This window comes from Synchiropus splendidus, chromosome 18, assembly GCF_027744825.2.
Source record: "Synchiropus splendidus isolate RoL2022-P1 chromosome 18, RoL_Sspl_1.0, whole genome shotgun sequence".
In the NCBI taxonomy this organism is placed as follows: Eukaryota; Metazoa; Chordata; class Actinopteri; order Syngnathiformes; family Callionymidae; genus Synchiropus; species Synchiropus splendidus.
In genome coordinates, this window is record NC_071351.1 from 7,924,043 (window position 1) to 7,939,950 (window position 15,908).

General features: G+C 41.8%; 3 protein-coding genes across 8 annotated transcripts in view; 1 reads left to right on the forward strand and 2 right to left on the reverse strand.

Annotated features, from left to right (window-relative positions):
• The window catches only part of nphp4 (nephronophthisis 4), a 68,049-nt gene extending 58,987 nt beyond the window's left edge, over positions 1 to 9,062 (reverse strand). For 3 of the 6 annotated variants that reach the window (XM_053848809.1, XM_053848808.1, XM_053848806.1), the window contains exons 1-2: positions 8,841 to 9,062; positions 8,358 to 8,495 (exon numbers count right to left, since the gene is read on the reverse strand). In XM_053848809.1, coding sequence (XP_053704784.1) covers positions 8,358 to 8,495; positions 8,841 to 9,014 — 312 coding nt within the window. In that variant the 5' untranslated portion in view covers positions 9,015 to 9,062. Of the gene's footprint in view, positions 1 to 8,007; positions 8,116 to 8,357; positions 8,496 to 8,840 lie in introns of those variants that run through there. The other 3 variants (XM_053848810.1, XM_053848811.1, XM_053848812.1) reach the window with 3 other exon arrangements.
• A 1,520-nt stretch (positions 9,063 to 10,582) lies between these two features.
• Positions 10,583 to 12,604, forward strand: dffb (DNA fragmentation factor, beta polypeptide (caspase-activated DNase)). The gene is made up of 7 exons (XM_053849975.1): positions 10,583 to 10,730; positions 11,213 to 11,339; positions 11,404 to 11,589; positions 11,655 to 11,734; positions 11,808 to 11,981; positions 12,044 to 12,144; positions 12,214 to 12,604. The coding sequence occupies exons 1-7, from the start codon at positions 10,629 to 10,631 to the stop codon at positions 12,443 to 12,445; spliced, it is 1,002 nt and encodes a 333-aa protein (XP_053705950.1). The 5' UTR covers positions 10,583 to 10,628; the 3' UTR covers positions 12,446 to 12,604.
• On the reverse strand, positions 12,435 to 15,608 carry c18h1orf174 (chromosome 18 C1orf174 homolog). The gene is made up of 4 exons (XM_053849976.1): positions 15,030 to 15,608; positions 14,115 to 14,171; positions 13,596 to 13,940; positions 12,435 to 13,392 (listed from the first exon to the last, which is right to left on the reverse strand). The coding sequence occupies exons 1-4, from the start codon at positions 15,036 to 15,038 to the stop codon at positions 13,300 to 13,302; spliced, it is 504 nt and encodes a 167-aa protein (XP_053705951.1). The 5' UTR covers positions 15,039 to 15,608; the 3' UTR covers positions 12,435 to 13,299.
• Positions 15,609 to 15,908: the final 300 nt, after the last annotated feature.

Genomic DNA, 15,908 nt, shown 5'->3' on the forward strand with positions numbered 1-15,908 from the left:
TTATGATTTGTCTGAGGTCGAACACAGTTGCCGGGGAGGTGCGGAGCGTTCCGACTGATTTGCTATTCAAACAGGAAATAATAGCCCACAGCTCCGCCACACTGATTTACAAGCACAAAAGCCCGAACATAAGAAAGAGAGTCACAAATTCTCTGTGATCTATTGGTCCCTGGGCTCAACAAGGCATCTTATTTTTCAAAACTATGAAAGTAGAACATGATGATGTCTGGAGAGAAAAAAAGATCAAGGACATGAACTACCACCACTTTCAGTTCAAAGATGTTCAGGCACACAGTGGCGATTCTTAACCTGAGAAACACGTTGAGGAAACAAAGACACGAACCTTGGGATACTTGGGGGCTTAAATCACACTTTACATGAGACTATTCAAGCGGATATATCTCCAGTAAAGCGTTAACACATGTACTTCTTCGGTGACATGTAAAAAAAAAAAAAAAAAAAACTTTACTGTTGCATAACTTCAGCCAGCCAAGCCTGATGATAAAGAGCCCAGGGTCTATAAGAGAAAGCACGACAGAAATGGACAAAGCAAAGGTCAAAGTAAATCAAAAGACGAGCTGCAGATTTACACTCAACCTTCTTCCACAAAGTTGCACGGCTCAAACAAAGGAGTAACCTTTAAACATAATAGTTGCGGTGAGAAAGAAGAAGCGACGGCAGCTTTGTCACGCCTTCCACTGCGATTATAAAAGAGCCATCACTTTGAATCCCAAAATAATTGAATCACTTATAGCTTTATTGAGTAATCACAGCTCCAGCTGGTCAAAAGCGGGACGTGCAGTCAACCTCCAGCGTCAGGCCATTGAGCAAGATTCATGACTTGTTGCCTTTGAGGTGGAGTGAATTGAATTGGAAGAAAAATGAGTCTTAACTCCTCATTATTTCAGAAATGTGAAACCTATTTGCTCTTGCCGCAGTTCAATACAAACACTTGATGCATGGGCAACTAGGACAAATCTGGAGTTGGAAAATAAAAGTGCAAATGAGTGGAACATTTTCAGTCCAGTGAAACTGGACTGTAATTTATGGCTGCATGCTCCTGGCTCCTGAAGTATTAAAAATAGCAAATGAGGGTGTTGCGTCTAGCCAACTTGGGCTGTGAGCAGAAAAGGACTGGCGTCAGCTCATTAGCTTTAGATAATAGAAAGGCCTCCAATCTGAATGTGCGTGTGTTCGCCATGCAAATGTAATGAGTGAGGAATGCATTAAAGTGTGTCTCTGTGATTCATAAATGCTAATATTCCATCAGGGAGATCAGCTGGATGTGCAGCGATTGTGTCTCGCTGAATTGAAAGTATTTGAGTTGCACGCGTGGAATCAGTGCAGCAAGAGCTCTGGGCACCTGTTCATATGAATACGAGATATTTAAAGGTAATTCAGCCATAATACAACTGGTGCACAGAACCCAACAGAATATTGGAAAGCTAACTGTGGAAATCTTGCTCACAACACACACTAAAAGTTGTCATTCTGCACTGACATCAACCAGGACTATTACCAATTGCACGCCGATTTATGTGCCATTGACCTTGTCAAGAGGCCGCAAATGCCCAGGTGTCATGAATATCAAGACATTATTTGCCGACATATTCGGGGTCATACATAGGGGGTACCATATCTGTCCAAAGAAGTGCACTCGCACCGTTCAACGTGGTCATCCACGGCCTAAAATCCGAACTGAAACACATCGGCACGAACGACAGTTGCGTTGGCCCCTTGTTACTCGGGGTGAGTATTGACAGGTTTAACTTATCCGATACAACAGTGGTGACACAATACATTGCAGTATAATGCAATACTGTTGCAACAACATATTGTTATCAGAGCCACCATTTCAAGGAGGATGCAAATGCAGTACAATATGACACGTTCATTGTTATGACGTCTGTCCAGTTAAACTTCCCGCATTATTTCACACTGAGGAATAAAAACCGCTGCCTGAAAAAATAAATAAATAAATAACTCCAGCCTAAATGTCATCACAAATGCAGCAGCATATCCAAGCATATGTATGCATTAAATATCGATATTTAGGAAAATCAAGACAATATCACACATTCAAGAATCAGGATATTTGATGACTACCATGACAACAGGTCCTCAGATTTCAGCGAGGCAACACCCTCTCACTCCCATTTAACACTTGGTGACATCACCTAAGCCAAGGCTCCTGAGATCGCACACAGATCACAACCTTGGGGAAGTGGAAACCGCCAGGCAGCAAGACTAGAATGCAGTGCCTCAGAAGCTGATGCAAAATTCATGATAACGTAAATAATAATAAAAAAAAAAATCCTGCGCATCGAGTTTTAAATAAGAAGTCCTATAAACTAACAATATAGTGTCGCTCAGTTCCATCTCTATTATTTTAAAAACAGTGGGTTGCAGGCATCACACCTGGAGAGCATCTGTGACAAGCACCGCCTCAAAGTCACAGCCAGCTTTACAGGCAGCATAGAGGAGAAGAAACATGGGTATGAGAGGGGCGCTAAATCATGGCAGAGGACCAGGGAAGTATCGGCACCTTGCATCCTTCAGGTGTTAAATTCTATGAATGTCACGAGCGTGGCGAAGAGGAGATGAAAGATAGCTGTGTTGATGGCGCAGAGGCAGAGCAAATGGCAAGGACGGAGGCTTTAGGCTTCCTTTCCGGCAATTTAGTATCTGTACTGCCCCTGTGCATACATGTGAAAAGTGAGGTGCTCAAATCTTTCACAAAGAACAGCCGCATGGAAAAGTTGGGCTATTAATAAAGCTCCAGATATTGTTTCAACACAGACCCCAAGTGAACTGAATTCTCAAAATACTTATTCCTATTCTGCAACTATCACTAGCTGGATAAATATGAGTAATAATTATGTTATTATGATAACCACTTTTGCACTGACTTGAGCTCCTCTCAAAGCAGAACAGAGAGGATCAAGTCCAAGTAAATTCAGTGCTTTTTGGGAGAGGAAGATGCAAAATTGATAGGTAGACAGCCGATATTTATCATGGCTGGTGTAAAAGTGGGCTTCAGTGGGAGCTGGAAATGTGGGGCATGAAAGTCTATACTGACTCATCAGCAGTCGGAGCAGGTAGAAGATAAAGAACAGCTAATATATCACTCAAAGACACGATAACAGCCGTAATTGTAGGAGAAACAGCGCAATTATGAGTAATCCCTCAAAGAAATGAGCCTGACAGTGATGTCATTTATAGCTTATTTATTTCAGATCCACATTACTCTTCCACAGAAATAAACCTCACAATTAAATCATAGAATTATTGTCTCATTTTGATTCGATTCCCTCCACTTATACAGTTTATTATCAGGCAGTCGCCCAGAAAGCCTGTGTGGCTGCATCATGCATCATATCACATTATATACAGTCGTCTACCATTCACCAAGCTGCTGCACTTATTTATTTCATCCACATAAACACGGTTTTAACATTTGAAATTTCAGTCATATCCCACCCATCACCCAAATGATCTTAACTATAAATGACCAAAATATTATAAAAAAAGTTTCAAGATGACAGGGACTAGCATTGCAAGACTAAAGTCCTTCTGCTTTTGAAAAACACTAAGGATTTGATGAGAAAAAAGACTTTTTGCATGATTTTCCCACAATATCAGAATAAAAAAATAATAATACAAAGTAATTAATGTGAATTAAAAGGTCAAAATAATTTAATTAACTTAATGAAAATTAAATTCTGCTGCTAAATGGCGGTTCAAATAAATATTTCCAACTCAAGTCACCAAGTGAACATTAATAATTGATCTGCAGTTTAGTAACCAAACAGCAAATAAAACAGAAACGGCCCAGGCCACACAAAGGTCCTCACAGCCCCGAGAGGAAGCAGGAAGGAATTCATCGGTGCTAAGCGGCTAGGCCATGATGGCATTGCACTTATTCACTGTAAAACAAGCCATGTTAATGTAGATGAAGCTGTTCAACATCTCTGCATTTTCAGGAAGTTTAGTCACAACTGCCTGAAGATATTGAAAGTCAAGCGGCCTCTTTACACACTTAAATTCACAACCAAAATGACACACAAAGCGATGGAATTACAGTTAATTCGCACAAACAATGCCTCTTGTCTAATGCCAGAGGAGGGTTTCATGGTCCTTAAATTCCCTTCGACTAGCCCATGCTGCATCGCCGTGCATTATGGAGTGTGCCACTCCAACGTGTAAAGCTGTTAAGCAGCAGCTGCTCTGTGATGTTTGGTCCCCTCGGAGCTGAAATATTGATCAATTCTCAGGAAAGGCGGCAGTCTTTGCCCCACCGTCCCCATGTATAATTGAAGTGTATATCTTTTAGCATGGAAATGCCAGCTGGGACAAAGTAAAATGAAGCACTGAGGTTAGCTGGAAGACAGATGTTGCCAGGTCCATCAATTCTCAAGCTTCTGCAGGGATCCGCATTAATAAGGACATTATTCCTCATAAAAACCAGGATAAATATCTTTATAAGATTCAGGCGAGCAGGATCGGTCAAGGACTTTGCCTCCCATGTTGGACATGCCTCATTTCACCAGTGGCAGGGGTCCATTCCGTGCTCAGCCATGGCACACTACCTTGGCTTGTTGGGAATATGGGAAGCCACACACAAGCAGTGACATGAACATCAACACTGGCTCTGCAAATATCGCCTTGCACGCAGAAGCCGCTGTTATCTTTGTTGCTACAGGAATACAGTCACAGGAAAAACTGTCAAGAAGGAGACCGGCGCTTAATTGTTGGGGAAAATCCAGAGCCAGCCTTGTAATAGAGTCCTACAGCTTGCACAATGAATTGAAAACATGGCATCGGCACACTTTACAGAAGGAGACAAATATACTGCCATTTCATTCTAGCCCCTGCTACCTGTCTAGTGCCACCGAACACTTTGTAAACCTTAAAAAAAAAGACAGTGGTGGCGAAGATAAGATCAAAATGTGGCCTTTTCTCCCGAGCACAGCTGTCGGCCCAATAATGTTGCCGGTGTAAGAAGATACCACTGCTTCCCTGTGAAGGCAGTAAGTTCAAATCGAGTGATCACAGTGAGAGACAATGAAGAAAGATGCTCATTTCTCTCTGCCTCCTGCTGTCTCCGAGAGCCTTGAAGTGTTCCGTGTGAGGCCCAACAGTGCCCTCTACAGACTGCAAGGAAGGAAAGGGATGGAATAAAACATGCTACAATAAATGTATAATTCAAGTTGGTGACTGTGAGCGACAGCAAGGTAAAGTCTTCAACTATTGAGAAAGAGTTACCGCCCACTTCTGACATTAACTAGACACCAAACAGGTGATTTCAGACTCATAAACAGCATGAATGACGGTATATTGAGCGAAACCTAATAAAACACAATAAGCCGGTGTCGCACCACGGACAACACCAGGACCACTTATCATCCCGATAGGATGTGATGAGGTTTACAGTATTGCCGCTGAGGGATAATGGGATATGTAATCTTTTCAGGCAACATAGGTCTGTGATTCTTTTAGTCATTTCGAAACCTGATAAACACAGTAGCAACTGCAACAACATTACAGGCAAGCAATGATTGACTAAGTTGTCTCTCACGAAGGCCATAACCACTTACAGAACACTGTCTTAGTTTAATAATTGAATTTTCACTTGCAAATACATATTTTACAAAGAAATAATAGGACAGTTTAAAAACGAAATTCGATTTTTAACATTGAAATAATTACATTTCATTGACAGAGTGATTTGTATTCGAGTTAAATTTATGTCATTTTTTTAAACTTGTTAAAAAGTCGTCGACTTCTATTTTATGGAAATGATAACCTTGTTTTTGTGGAGCACATTCGAGGCAGTCTTGAAAAGCATTGAAAAGCACGATGTTATCATCCAAAACATTTTGCCTGAAGACAGCTCTGGTGAAAATACTCCATATTTAAGGATAGGAACGCCTCACTCAGAGCAGATCAAGCAGGTTGAGGACTGTGGAGGAGTGCAGCGCTGCTCTGATACAATCATAAACCAGTGGGTGACTGGCCTCCAACCAAGAAGTACAGAGATCTTCAGATGTTTGATTGAGAAAGAGCAGGCACCTCCAGCTGCTTCCCAGATATCGCATCAAAAATAACTGAATGAGATGCAAGAGACGGTAAACATGATGCTGGGAGACGTTTTTTAGGCTACATCAGGTAGGGTTTGTCTCCTTTACAGACTCGGAATTTAAATGAAGTGCACCTCAAACACAGAGATAAAGATAACACAAGGCAGGAATCCATCTTGAGAACAACAAGCAACACAAAGACTGTGGCGTCAAGAGAATGACATCCCTCCTGCAATATTGCAGCTTAGTTAAGACAAACCGTGAGATTAATTCCACTAAATTTGGCATGAATCAAAAGTAATATAATCTTAAATCCAAGTGTAGAAGTTGCAAGCAACGTTATTATGCATTTTATTATGGATTTTTTTCAGGAGACAAAATTCTGTAGACATGATATATAGTAGATAGCTGTTACATTTGAAGGAAAAAAATGAAATCATGAAAATTGTTATGCAATAATAATAATAATAATAACAATAATAATAATAATAAACACATTAAACACACAAGGTATCGTCGTTCAATATGATTAATGTTGGAATCTATGTTGGAAAAAAGTAAACTGAAACAGCATGATTACAAAGATATATTTAACTGACTAAAAGAAAGCTGTACAAAGCTGTTCAATTGGATTATTTTGGGCATATTGTGTTCCCAAGTCTGGTCCAAATAACTGAAGAGACCCACTTCACCAATGTAAACTCTTCATAAGCGCAGAATATACATGATGAACAGTTAAGAAATGCCATGGAAAGTTACAGGAAACAAACACGGTTCTCCCGCCAGTTCTCTGATTCAGTCAGGATCGGGAGAAACTGCAGATGTAAAACACTCAGACTGACATGGGCACTCAAGACCCCTCCGGTGCCGACCAGACCGAAGAAATAATTCCAACGTCGAAACGAACATCACAGAGATAATCCAATCGGCCTATCGTCCGTGTCATGCCCTGCGCCGCTTCAACTCTCTCTCAAGAATTTCCAAGAAGTAATGAAAAATTTCATCATCAAAGATCATCTTTCAGAGAGGGGATCGCACACTGCGGATATAAAACTGCTCCTTTGTTCCCTTTGTCTAATATTTGTTCTAACAGAAAGAGGATTTTGAAAATAATTGTAAGTTGAAGAGAAGAAACTTCAGCTGAATAAAACCTCATTCTTCTTTGTCTGTTAAAGACTTTGTGAACAGTATTCTGAAAGGTGTGCTATAATGCTTTTTATTATTAGTATAAAACCTTGCTGTGCTTGTCAGGGTAAACTGGTTGTGTTGGTAAATCATACAGCAGCTGCTTCGTGTTTTTGCCGAAATTCAGCTCCGAGATGATGGATGCTTTAAATAACTGCGCAACTAAAAAACACTTATTTCACTCGGGAGAACTTAAATCCAAGGTAAGTGCCATCTGGGGCTCATCATTTACAGAAGTTGTCTGCCGCACGCATATGCCAAACTCTTGATGACTTTTTTTTTCCGCACGGTTGGCATTTGATACTGGAAATTGTTTCACTCAAATCTCCTCTGTTAAAGAATAAATAAGATCATGTGAATTCAGAGTTTAAAGAGTGAGCGTCAATGTTTAGGTCTAACCTCGATCACTACTTTTCACTGAGTCAGCCGGAGTTAGGTCGTATTTATCTGCACTTTCCAGTCACGAAACAAAGTCCTACACTTCAATAAACAATTTAGGAATACGAGGCTCCATCTGTAACTCAAAGAAAATTAAAAGTCTGACCCAAGTGGGCATTTATCTTCAAAGCTGAGTTGGGCGCTATTGAGCTGAGACCTTAAAGAAACGTTGCCTTTAAAATCAATCCATTTAAAGTCTGCCCCAAATCCCTGTTAAATGTTTGAACAAGGCTCAGAAAGTCAGTGTGAGAGGGTCATTCAAGTTCAGTGTTTAAAAGTCTTTAAATATTGACTCAACACTTACCAAACTACCTCTGAATTAACTTGTTAAACACCTCATCTATTTGGCTTTATGTTCAGAGTATCCATATCAGGCAGACGATGGTCAACGGAGTGGCTGTTAATGTCAGGCCTGACATAAAAAAAAGGTTAAATGCTTCATGTTTCTTCTCAATTAATGACATTTTTAATTTCTCCTGAATGGATATTAGCCTTTTTTGAGATTATAAAAAGACATTTGGAGCTGTTAGATGACTGAAACAAGTTCTATTCAATCGATCGAGAAGTTTCTTGAGCTGCAAGAGGGTTTTCAAAATTCCCATGAAGCAAATTACAACAGTAATGCAACTAGAAATAAGGATCCGTTCATGGTACCTCATTGAAGGAAATCTTATTGTTTCTCATCCTCTGCTGCGAACTGTGCCACGTCTTTCCAAAGAAGCACTGCTGAGTCCTGTCGAACAGTGTGGCACGGACCTGGTAGTTGACACTTGTTTCTGTGTCGTGATCCTCCTGGTCAGAAATTGAAGAGACGATTACAATATATACTCTCCACTAAATATGCACAGATTTTCATATTGTGTTTGTTCTGATCTACTGAAGAGTATATTTGAAAGTCACTGACGCAGTGTGATCTGGGAGAAAAGAATAAGAATGGCATCAAAAACATGGCGTGACTGTATGGCAAGGAAGCAGCAAGGTTCAACACCATTTCACTGGAATTATTCCGGTTATTGAGTTGTGTTTTGTTGAAATGTACGCTAAGCACCAAACAGCAGTGGCTTGAACGTCAAGAATAACTAACATTCACAGGGCCATAAATGTACTCGGGGCTTGACGTGTGCTGTGAAAGAGAACCTTGGGAAGGTGCGGCGCTGAGACCCGGCTGAGGGTGAGCTGGACCCCGCAGGAATGGCTCAGGTGGCGGTCTGCTGCCAAGCGAACCGTCTGACTCGAGGCTGGAACCAGGCGGCTCCTCTCGAACAGTCCCCTCCATTCGTCTGTCATTGAAGTGCCTCTGAAAGACGACATTACCGAGACACAACGTGACGAAAACTATCTGAAAAATACCGCTTCCAAACGTGCAGTCGCCATATTGTAAGTGGGTTGAACCAAAGCTATACAGAAGGGAGTCTGCGCCAGGTTCATCTTTATTAGGCGTTTTTAGACGTGTGCTTATCAATTAAAAACAAAACAAATTCCCTTAAATGCTTTGTCATCTATTGATTATGGGTTTTACGAACGCGATCTTTCTATTGACAGCCAAAGAATGCATGCAGTTATAAGAGTGGATCCTGCATATTGGTATCGCCCATCTTAGCTTCAGTTGCTATGGCAATGTTATGTCGCCATGCTTGAATTCGCTGCACTTGAAAGGATGGACTTAGACGCCAATAAAGGTGGTTCAGAATGAGCCTCAAGAGTTCTGTATGTTTCAGAATCAGAATTTAATTTATTGCCATGGTCAGTGGGGAGCCCACCAACTAGGAAAGTGTTTTGGAATAAAGTGCTGACAGATAAAATAAAATAAAATAAAATAAAATAAACAAAGGCTGTTCACGAATTCAACAGTCTGACGTCTGAGGGGAAGAAGCTGTTTCTGTGATGGGAGGTTCTGGTCTGGATGTACCGTAGCCTCCTGCCAGAGGGAAGAGGAACAAACAGTCCATGACCAGGGTGAGAAGGGTCGGCTCTGATCCGACCTGCACGTCTCTGGTTCCTGGAGGCATACAGGTCCTGAAGAGGTGGCAGACTGCAACCCATCACCTTCTCAGCAGAACGTACAATGCGCTGCAGTCTGCTCTTGTCCCTGGAGGTGGCGCTGTTGTACCAGACAGTGATGGAGGAGGTGAGGATGGACTGGATGATGGCCGTGTAGAACTCCACCAGCAACTTCGTCGGCAGTCGTAGTTTTCGTAGCTGCCTCAAGAAGAACATTCTCTGCTGGACCTTCCCGATGAGGACCTAATGGTTGGCTCCTCAGTGATGGTGGTTCCTAGGAAGCAGAAGGAGTCCGCAATAGGAATAGGTAAACCAGCCAACATGAGAGGGGACAGAGAAACTGTGACTCTCCTGAAGTCTATGACCATCTCCACTGTCTTCTGGGCGTTGAGCTCCATATTATTGTGGCTGCACCAGGACACCAGCCGCTCCACCTCCCTCCTGTAAGCTGACTCACCTTCATCTGAGATGAGCCCGATGATGATGGTGGTGTCATCCGCAAACTTGATCAGCTTCACAGACTCGTGGCTGGAGGTGCAGCAGTGTACAGAGAGAAGAGCCATGGAGAGAGAACACAGCCCTGAGGAGACCTGATGTTGAGGGTCTGAGTGTCGGAGACAGTCCAATAAACCAACGTCAATACAGAAAACTGTCGATAAAACATACAACCTCTTGTTCCCTTTTGTCCATTCAAATGCAGCTAAACTTGATACCGACTTACACAAAACAGCCAACCGATCATAAAAATCAAACGTTTGGATAAGCGCCAAATTCAAAAAAAGCATTTCAAGAAAGAATGATCATGGTAATGAAAATAACGGCCACCAGAGGTCAGCATCTACTTGGAACGACGGTTGACACACCAGCAGAAGAAGAAACAAAACGCGATTCGGTTGGTAAACAACGGAGAAGTGCAACCGGGAAATGAAGCCCGTTAAAATCCGAAGTTATAACGGGTCGAAAAAGTTCGGTGTTGCTGCCAAAGACCTGAAAGAGCTACTAAAAAAAGGATGCAAACTATTACAGGTGGGCATGTTCTAAAGCATGGTTTTAGTTTTACTTTTGCGCACGGAAGTTGGAGAAGAAAGCAATCGGAATTCGTGTTTTATTTCGAATTTAACTTGAGTACATCTGTTTATTTGTTGACCAAATCCTGCAAAGTATTATGTAACACAGTGTCATTTTTTTTTCGAGTGTGCACGTATATTGTCTGTTTTATTGTGTTCCTTTTTTTGGTGCAGGATTGAAGTGTAACATTTTCTGTCAATAATAAGAAATACGCTCTGAAGACAGGAGTAGACGAGGTGGAGATGTTCTGTGGAAGTCAAGGAAGAAGAGGGCATGAGGATCGTTTAGTAGGCTGTAGGTGAGAATGAGGGCAGTTTTCAGGCTACATTTACATTTGTTTATTTGACAGTTGAAGCTTTTGTATTTTTTGTTTGATGATTTCCACACCACCACCACCACCTTTTTAGTATAGTTTATTTAGTGGTTTTGTTTTTTTTTAGTTGCCAATTTCAGGTGCCCACGTTTCCTTGCACGAGGATGGCACAAATGTGACTGAAGAGTTCTTCACAACTCTGCCTGTGAACACAGAATTGGTTCTTCTCGCTCGGGATCAGACATGGGATGGCGGTGGGTGATGCGTTTCTCTTTACAGTGAAGTCCCCATCTAAATCTCCTCCTCCTCTCCTACCAGCTCTATGCGAGATTGGAAACCTGCTCGGATCCGACCAGCAAACCAGTGACCTTATAAAAGCAGCCAAAGCTCTCCTCTTCGATCCACAGTCTCCAAAGAGGCGTAAGATTTTGATGGACCTTCTGCAGAAGACAGAGGACAGATCCGAGCTGGAGAGCAGGGACGATGATGAGGAGTGGTTTCAAGGTTGAAAAACATCAAAACAGAAGGAGCCACTCCGTAGTGTGACTGATCTGGGATTTACTTTTCAGACATCAAACCCCGCTTCAAAACCAAGTCAGCCTACATGGAAGACAACTGTAAGAACAGAATACGAAGCTACTTGACCGAGGTAACTGGTTACAGCTCCTGTACTCACCAGCAGGTGGCGCTTGATCTCACAGTCTTGATCTTTCCATGCAAAGGTTAAAGCTGGACGTGAAAAAATAAAAGACAACGTCGTCGTTGCGAAGTATTCGAAAATCTCAGAGTTAATGGAGGAAATGCTGAAGTCAGCGAACTACAACGGGTGCTACTTTGACCGGACGAGCAAAGAGTCGAATTGTCTCTGTACAAAAGAAGGATGGTTCACCTGCCAGGTCTGGGAAGAGTCTTAAACAAGCTTGAAAAACCGTTCCCTCATTTTGACATGTCTTCATAGGGAGCGTTTGATGAGGCAGCGTGCCAGTCCCTCCACTCCATCAACCCTTACAGCAGCAGAGAGAGCCGGATCATCTTCAGCATGTGGAATTTGGACCACAGGCGAGACACCTATCCAGAATGTGGCCCTTTCCTATGTCAACAATCACTGCAACATTGTCCTTTTCTCAGGATTGAGAAGAAGAGGACGATCATCCCGGCGTTACAGGCCGCTCTTCAGGATCACAAGACCGCCACCATCAACGTGGACTACTTCTATCGACTGCTCTTCACGCGGGAAAACTTGAAACTGGTCCACATCGTGTGCCACAAGAAGAGCGTTCACAACCTGGAGTGCGACGCCAAGAAGATCTTCAAACAGTCTGCGGCTCAGCCAAAGAAAAAAAAAGCAAAGCGAAAGTGAACGCTTCAAACACACTTAGAATCGTCAAACATTTTTTTAATTCATTTTGATAATGAATATGCATTGTTAGTCATGAGGCACAAGATGTTAAGAACAAAACATGATGAGCGTTCAGCACTGAAAAGGCATGAACTACGAATAAAACATTCCATTTGATGGACAGGCAATGTGTAGGTTTGTCATTGACTTGTTTCCAGCTTCATGAACAAACGTAGTGTTTGTACATAAGTGCTACACGTTACATAAGCTGCCAAATACAAGGCTGGATTTTTAAGGAGGGGTTCACAAATACTGGGCTGATCAAAACATCCCATTTGTTTTCACATTGGTTTTTAATGTGGCCACTTTTTAAACATAAACTTTGGATTTATTTACATAAAAAAACTACTGTTTAATTAACTTTTTTTCCATTTTAAGTCATAAAGGTTTTCAAAAACTGAAAAATATCAACTTTATCAATCCATCTTTAAGGCAAATCTCAGGTTTGGCAATCGAAGGTTAAATAGGATGGAATTATCTTTAAATATATTGCGACCACAGTGTACAAATGTGTGAGCATAAATACAGCAAAGCAATAAATAATTACCAAATACATTCCTCAGATGACGGTCGAAGATAATGAGTAGACTAATATTGGAAAGACTTTGGATGTTTTCTTTTGAACTGCTTTAAAAATTAAAGCAAACTGGACTACTTTTGGAGACGACCTACTTTTCACAATGATGCGTCGGTTATGAGCTGCAAGTCGAACAGTGTCACAATCTTTCTGCACAGTCACTCAGCGACAGTTTCATAAAACGCTGAGCGTTGTTCAGTGCAAGGTGCGCTACCCTTTCCACTTCCTGGCGGGCCTGTTAGTCGTCTGCGTCCTCGCATGCGTAGAAATGTCGCCTTCGGTTTTCCTTGCGAGCGTCTGCGGAAGTGGCCGGATTTCTTCGTGGAACGTCCTGATGGTTGAAGCAAATAAAGAAAACATGATCCTAAGAGCTGAAGCCTAAACATATAAAGATCAGATGTTTGTTCACAGGAACATTTTCATAAAAAAATAATAGAAAAACAAAACTGGACTAATAAGTTTTGCCCTTGTTTCCGCATACGTGCTTCCAATTTTGCGCTTTAAATTTACATTAAATGTTTAACAATACAATACCTGGACAGTCTCCATGTTTCCAAAAAATTGCTCCACAGGGAGAATTTGGTTGCTGTCGTCGTCTGGAAAGATGGGTTTGTCCGTTTCTTCGTCAGACTCCTGTTTATCCAGGACTCTGTTCAGCCGGGAGCTGTCTCGCTCCGCCCTCAGCTCATTCTCTTTCCCCTCCGGTCCCTCCTGCTCTGGTGAGGCCGAGCATCTCCTCCTGTCTGCCAGATGACGGCACTCACAGCTGATGTCAGACAGTTCTTGTTCACCGGCCGCACAGCTGCTGTTAGCCACCTCTGAAGTGCTCTGTTGGGGCAGCTCCGTGTCAGGACGTTTCCTTTTCGAAGAAGCAGCGGCCTGTGAAACCGAGGCAGATATTGTAATGGTGAGGGGACAGACAACACAACTTGCCTGTGTTTTCTTGTTATTTTTAAGGAGAGTATTTCTCAGATTCCAAATATACATGTAACAGCAAACATATTTCATAAAACTTGACTAAAAAAAGAGGCAAAAAAAGACTGAAGTACTCACCTTTCTGCGGTTGTGCTTCCTCTTCTTGCGCCTCAAGTGGCTCCGAGAGCCAGCCATCTGTGGACCAACATCACGAGAAGACGATGAAGCATTCAGACTTCTCATATTGTGTCATATGTGACATAAAAACAACAACTCTGGAAGGTTCCGAGTGTGACTATTCAGTGTTTATTGTGATAATAACAAGTGGTTCACACAAAACCAGTAGTAAAATAGCTTATAGTCTTCAGCAGGGCGGAGGAGCAAACGGAAGCAAGTATGTTGTTTACATTTCTTCTTCCAATATAGGGAACATTCCACAGCAGAGTAGACAACTTCAAAATGATTTCAAATTCATCTTCCACTTCTCTTGTGCCCAGCGAGCTGCAATCGATCGCATTATGTTGCAGATCACGTTGCATTGTAATAATTTAGATATGTCATTTCAGTAAGAGGACGATGACAGTAAGCGGCTCATGAAGTGATATTCTTCGCAGTGACTTACTCAAGTTACAGCTCTATTGTTTATCATGCAACTCCACCTTGAACCTGAGGGGGGAGCCAAACGGCGAGGTGTTTTTGCATTGGCGCTCGGATTATCCACCTTGACTGTAGCTAAAATCACACAATACTCGCCGATCGAGACACGCCGTGTGGTAAACTAACCTCCAACACCAATGACTTTGACCGTAAACGAAGGACTCGACCACCGGAGTTCAAGTCCAAGACATCCACGTGACTGCCCTGGCCACTTTGTCAAACTCCACCCAGCAACGTCTCGCTCAAATGCCACATCTGGCGTCAGAAGAAACTACGACTCGAGTCAACAAATCGCTATTGTTTGGTCGCGCAAAACTCCAGAGGAACCAGGCGAACGTTCCAGCTTTCGGTTTACACAAAACATCAGCGGTTGGGGATGATAAACAGAACGCGCACCTTGTACATTGTTTCCTTTGCCTTCAAAATGCGGAGACTTGAGGTTTACTCCCACAACATGTGCAGCTTCTTCGTTGTTCTCGTCTCGCCCTCTCGTTACCGCCGTCTGTTTCCTGGCCGTCGAGTTCGCGCAGGGGTCACAGCGTCTGACGTCACAGCCGAGCGCTCCTTTTTTAACCGGGAAATCCACGTCTCCATATTTTTATTTTATTATTTATTTTATTATTTATTATTATTTTATTTTATTTTTATTATTTATTTATTAGTACGCAAATGCTACCCGTATTGGTTTCGCTAAAAATATTCAGAAATCCTGAAATATGTTTTGATGTGACTGACCGAGATTAGAATTTATAAAAGTGTTGCGTTCACCCAAAATATAAATTTTGAGAAGTGTATTCTACTTCAGTTTGGCAGTTTTCCTATATCGTTGTATTTATTATGGCAAGAGTGTCACGTTTTGTTACAGTAAGTTACGTAATGTGTGTTTCCGGTAGTGACGCGTTTCCGGTTGGAGTGGACTGCGGCTTTTCACGAAAAAAAAATTAAGACTTTGAATACTTCTCATGTGTATTTTTATTTAACAATACAACTAATTTCTGAACTGTTTAAGCTGTACAAATAAACATTTTTTTTATTTCTATTCTTGTGGTTATTGTAATTCTTCTATGTGACCACATGATGGCGCATTGAAACCATCCCTTTTGGCCACGTCGACTAAATCAATTCAAATAACACCAGTATTTAAAGATCAAACTTTGAGATTGTACTGAATACATTTTGAAAAAGTCTGAAATCAAAGTGTCCCCGGTGATATTTGAATATGGTGCCATTCTTATTTTACCTATCTGAGGTCACTAACTTTTTTTTTTTTAATGA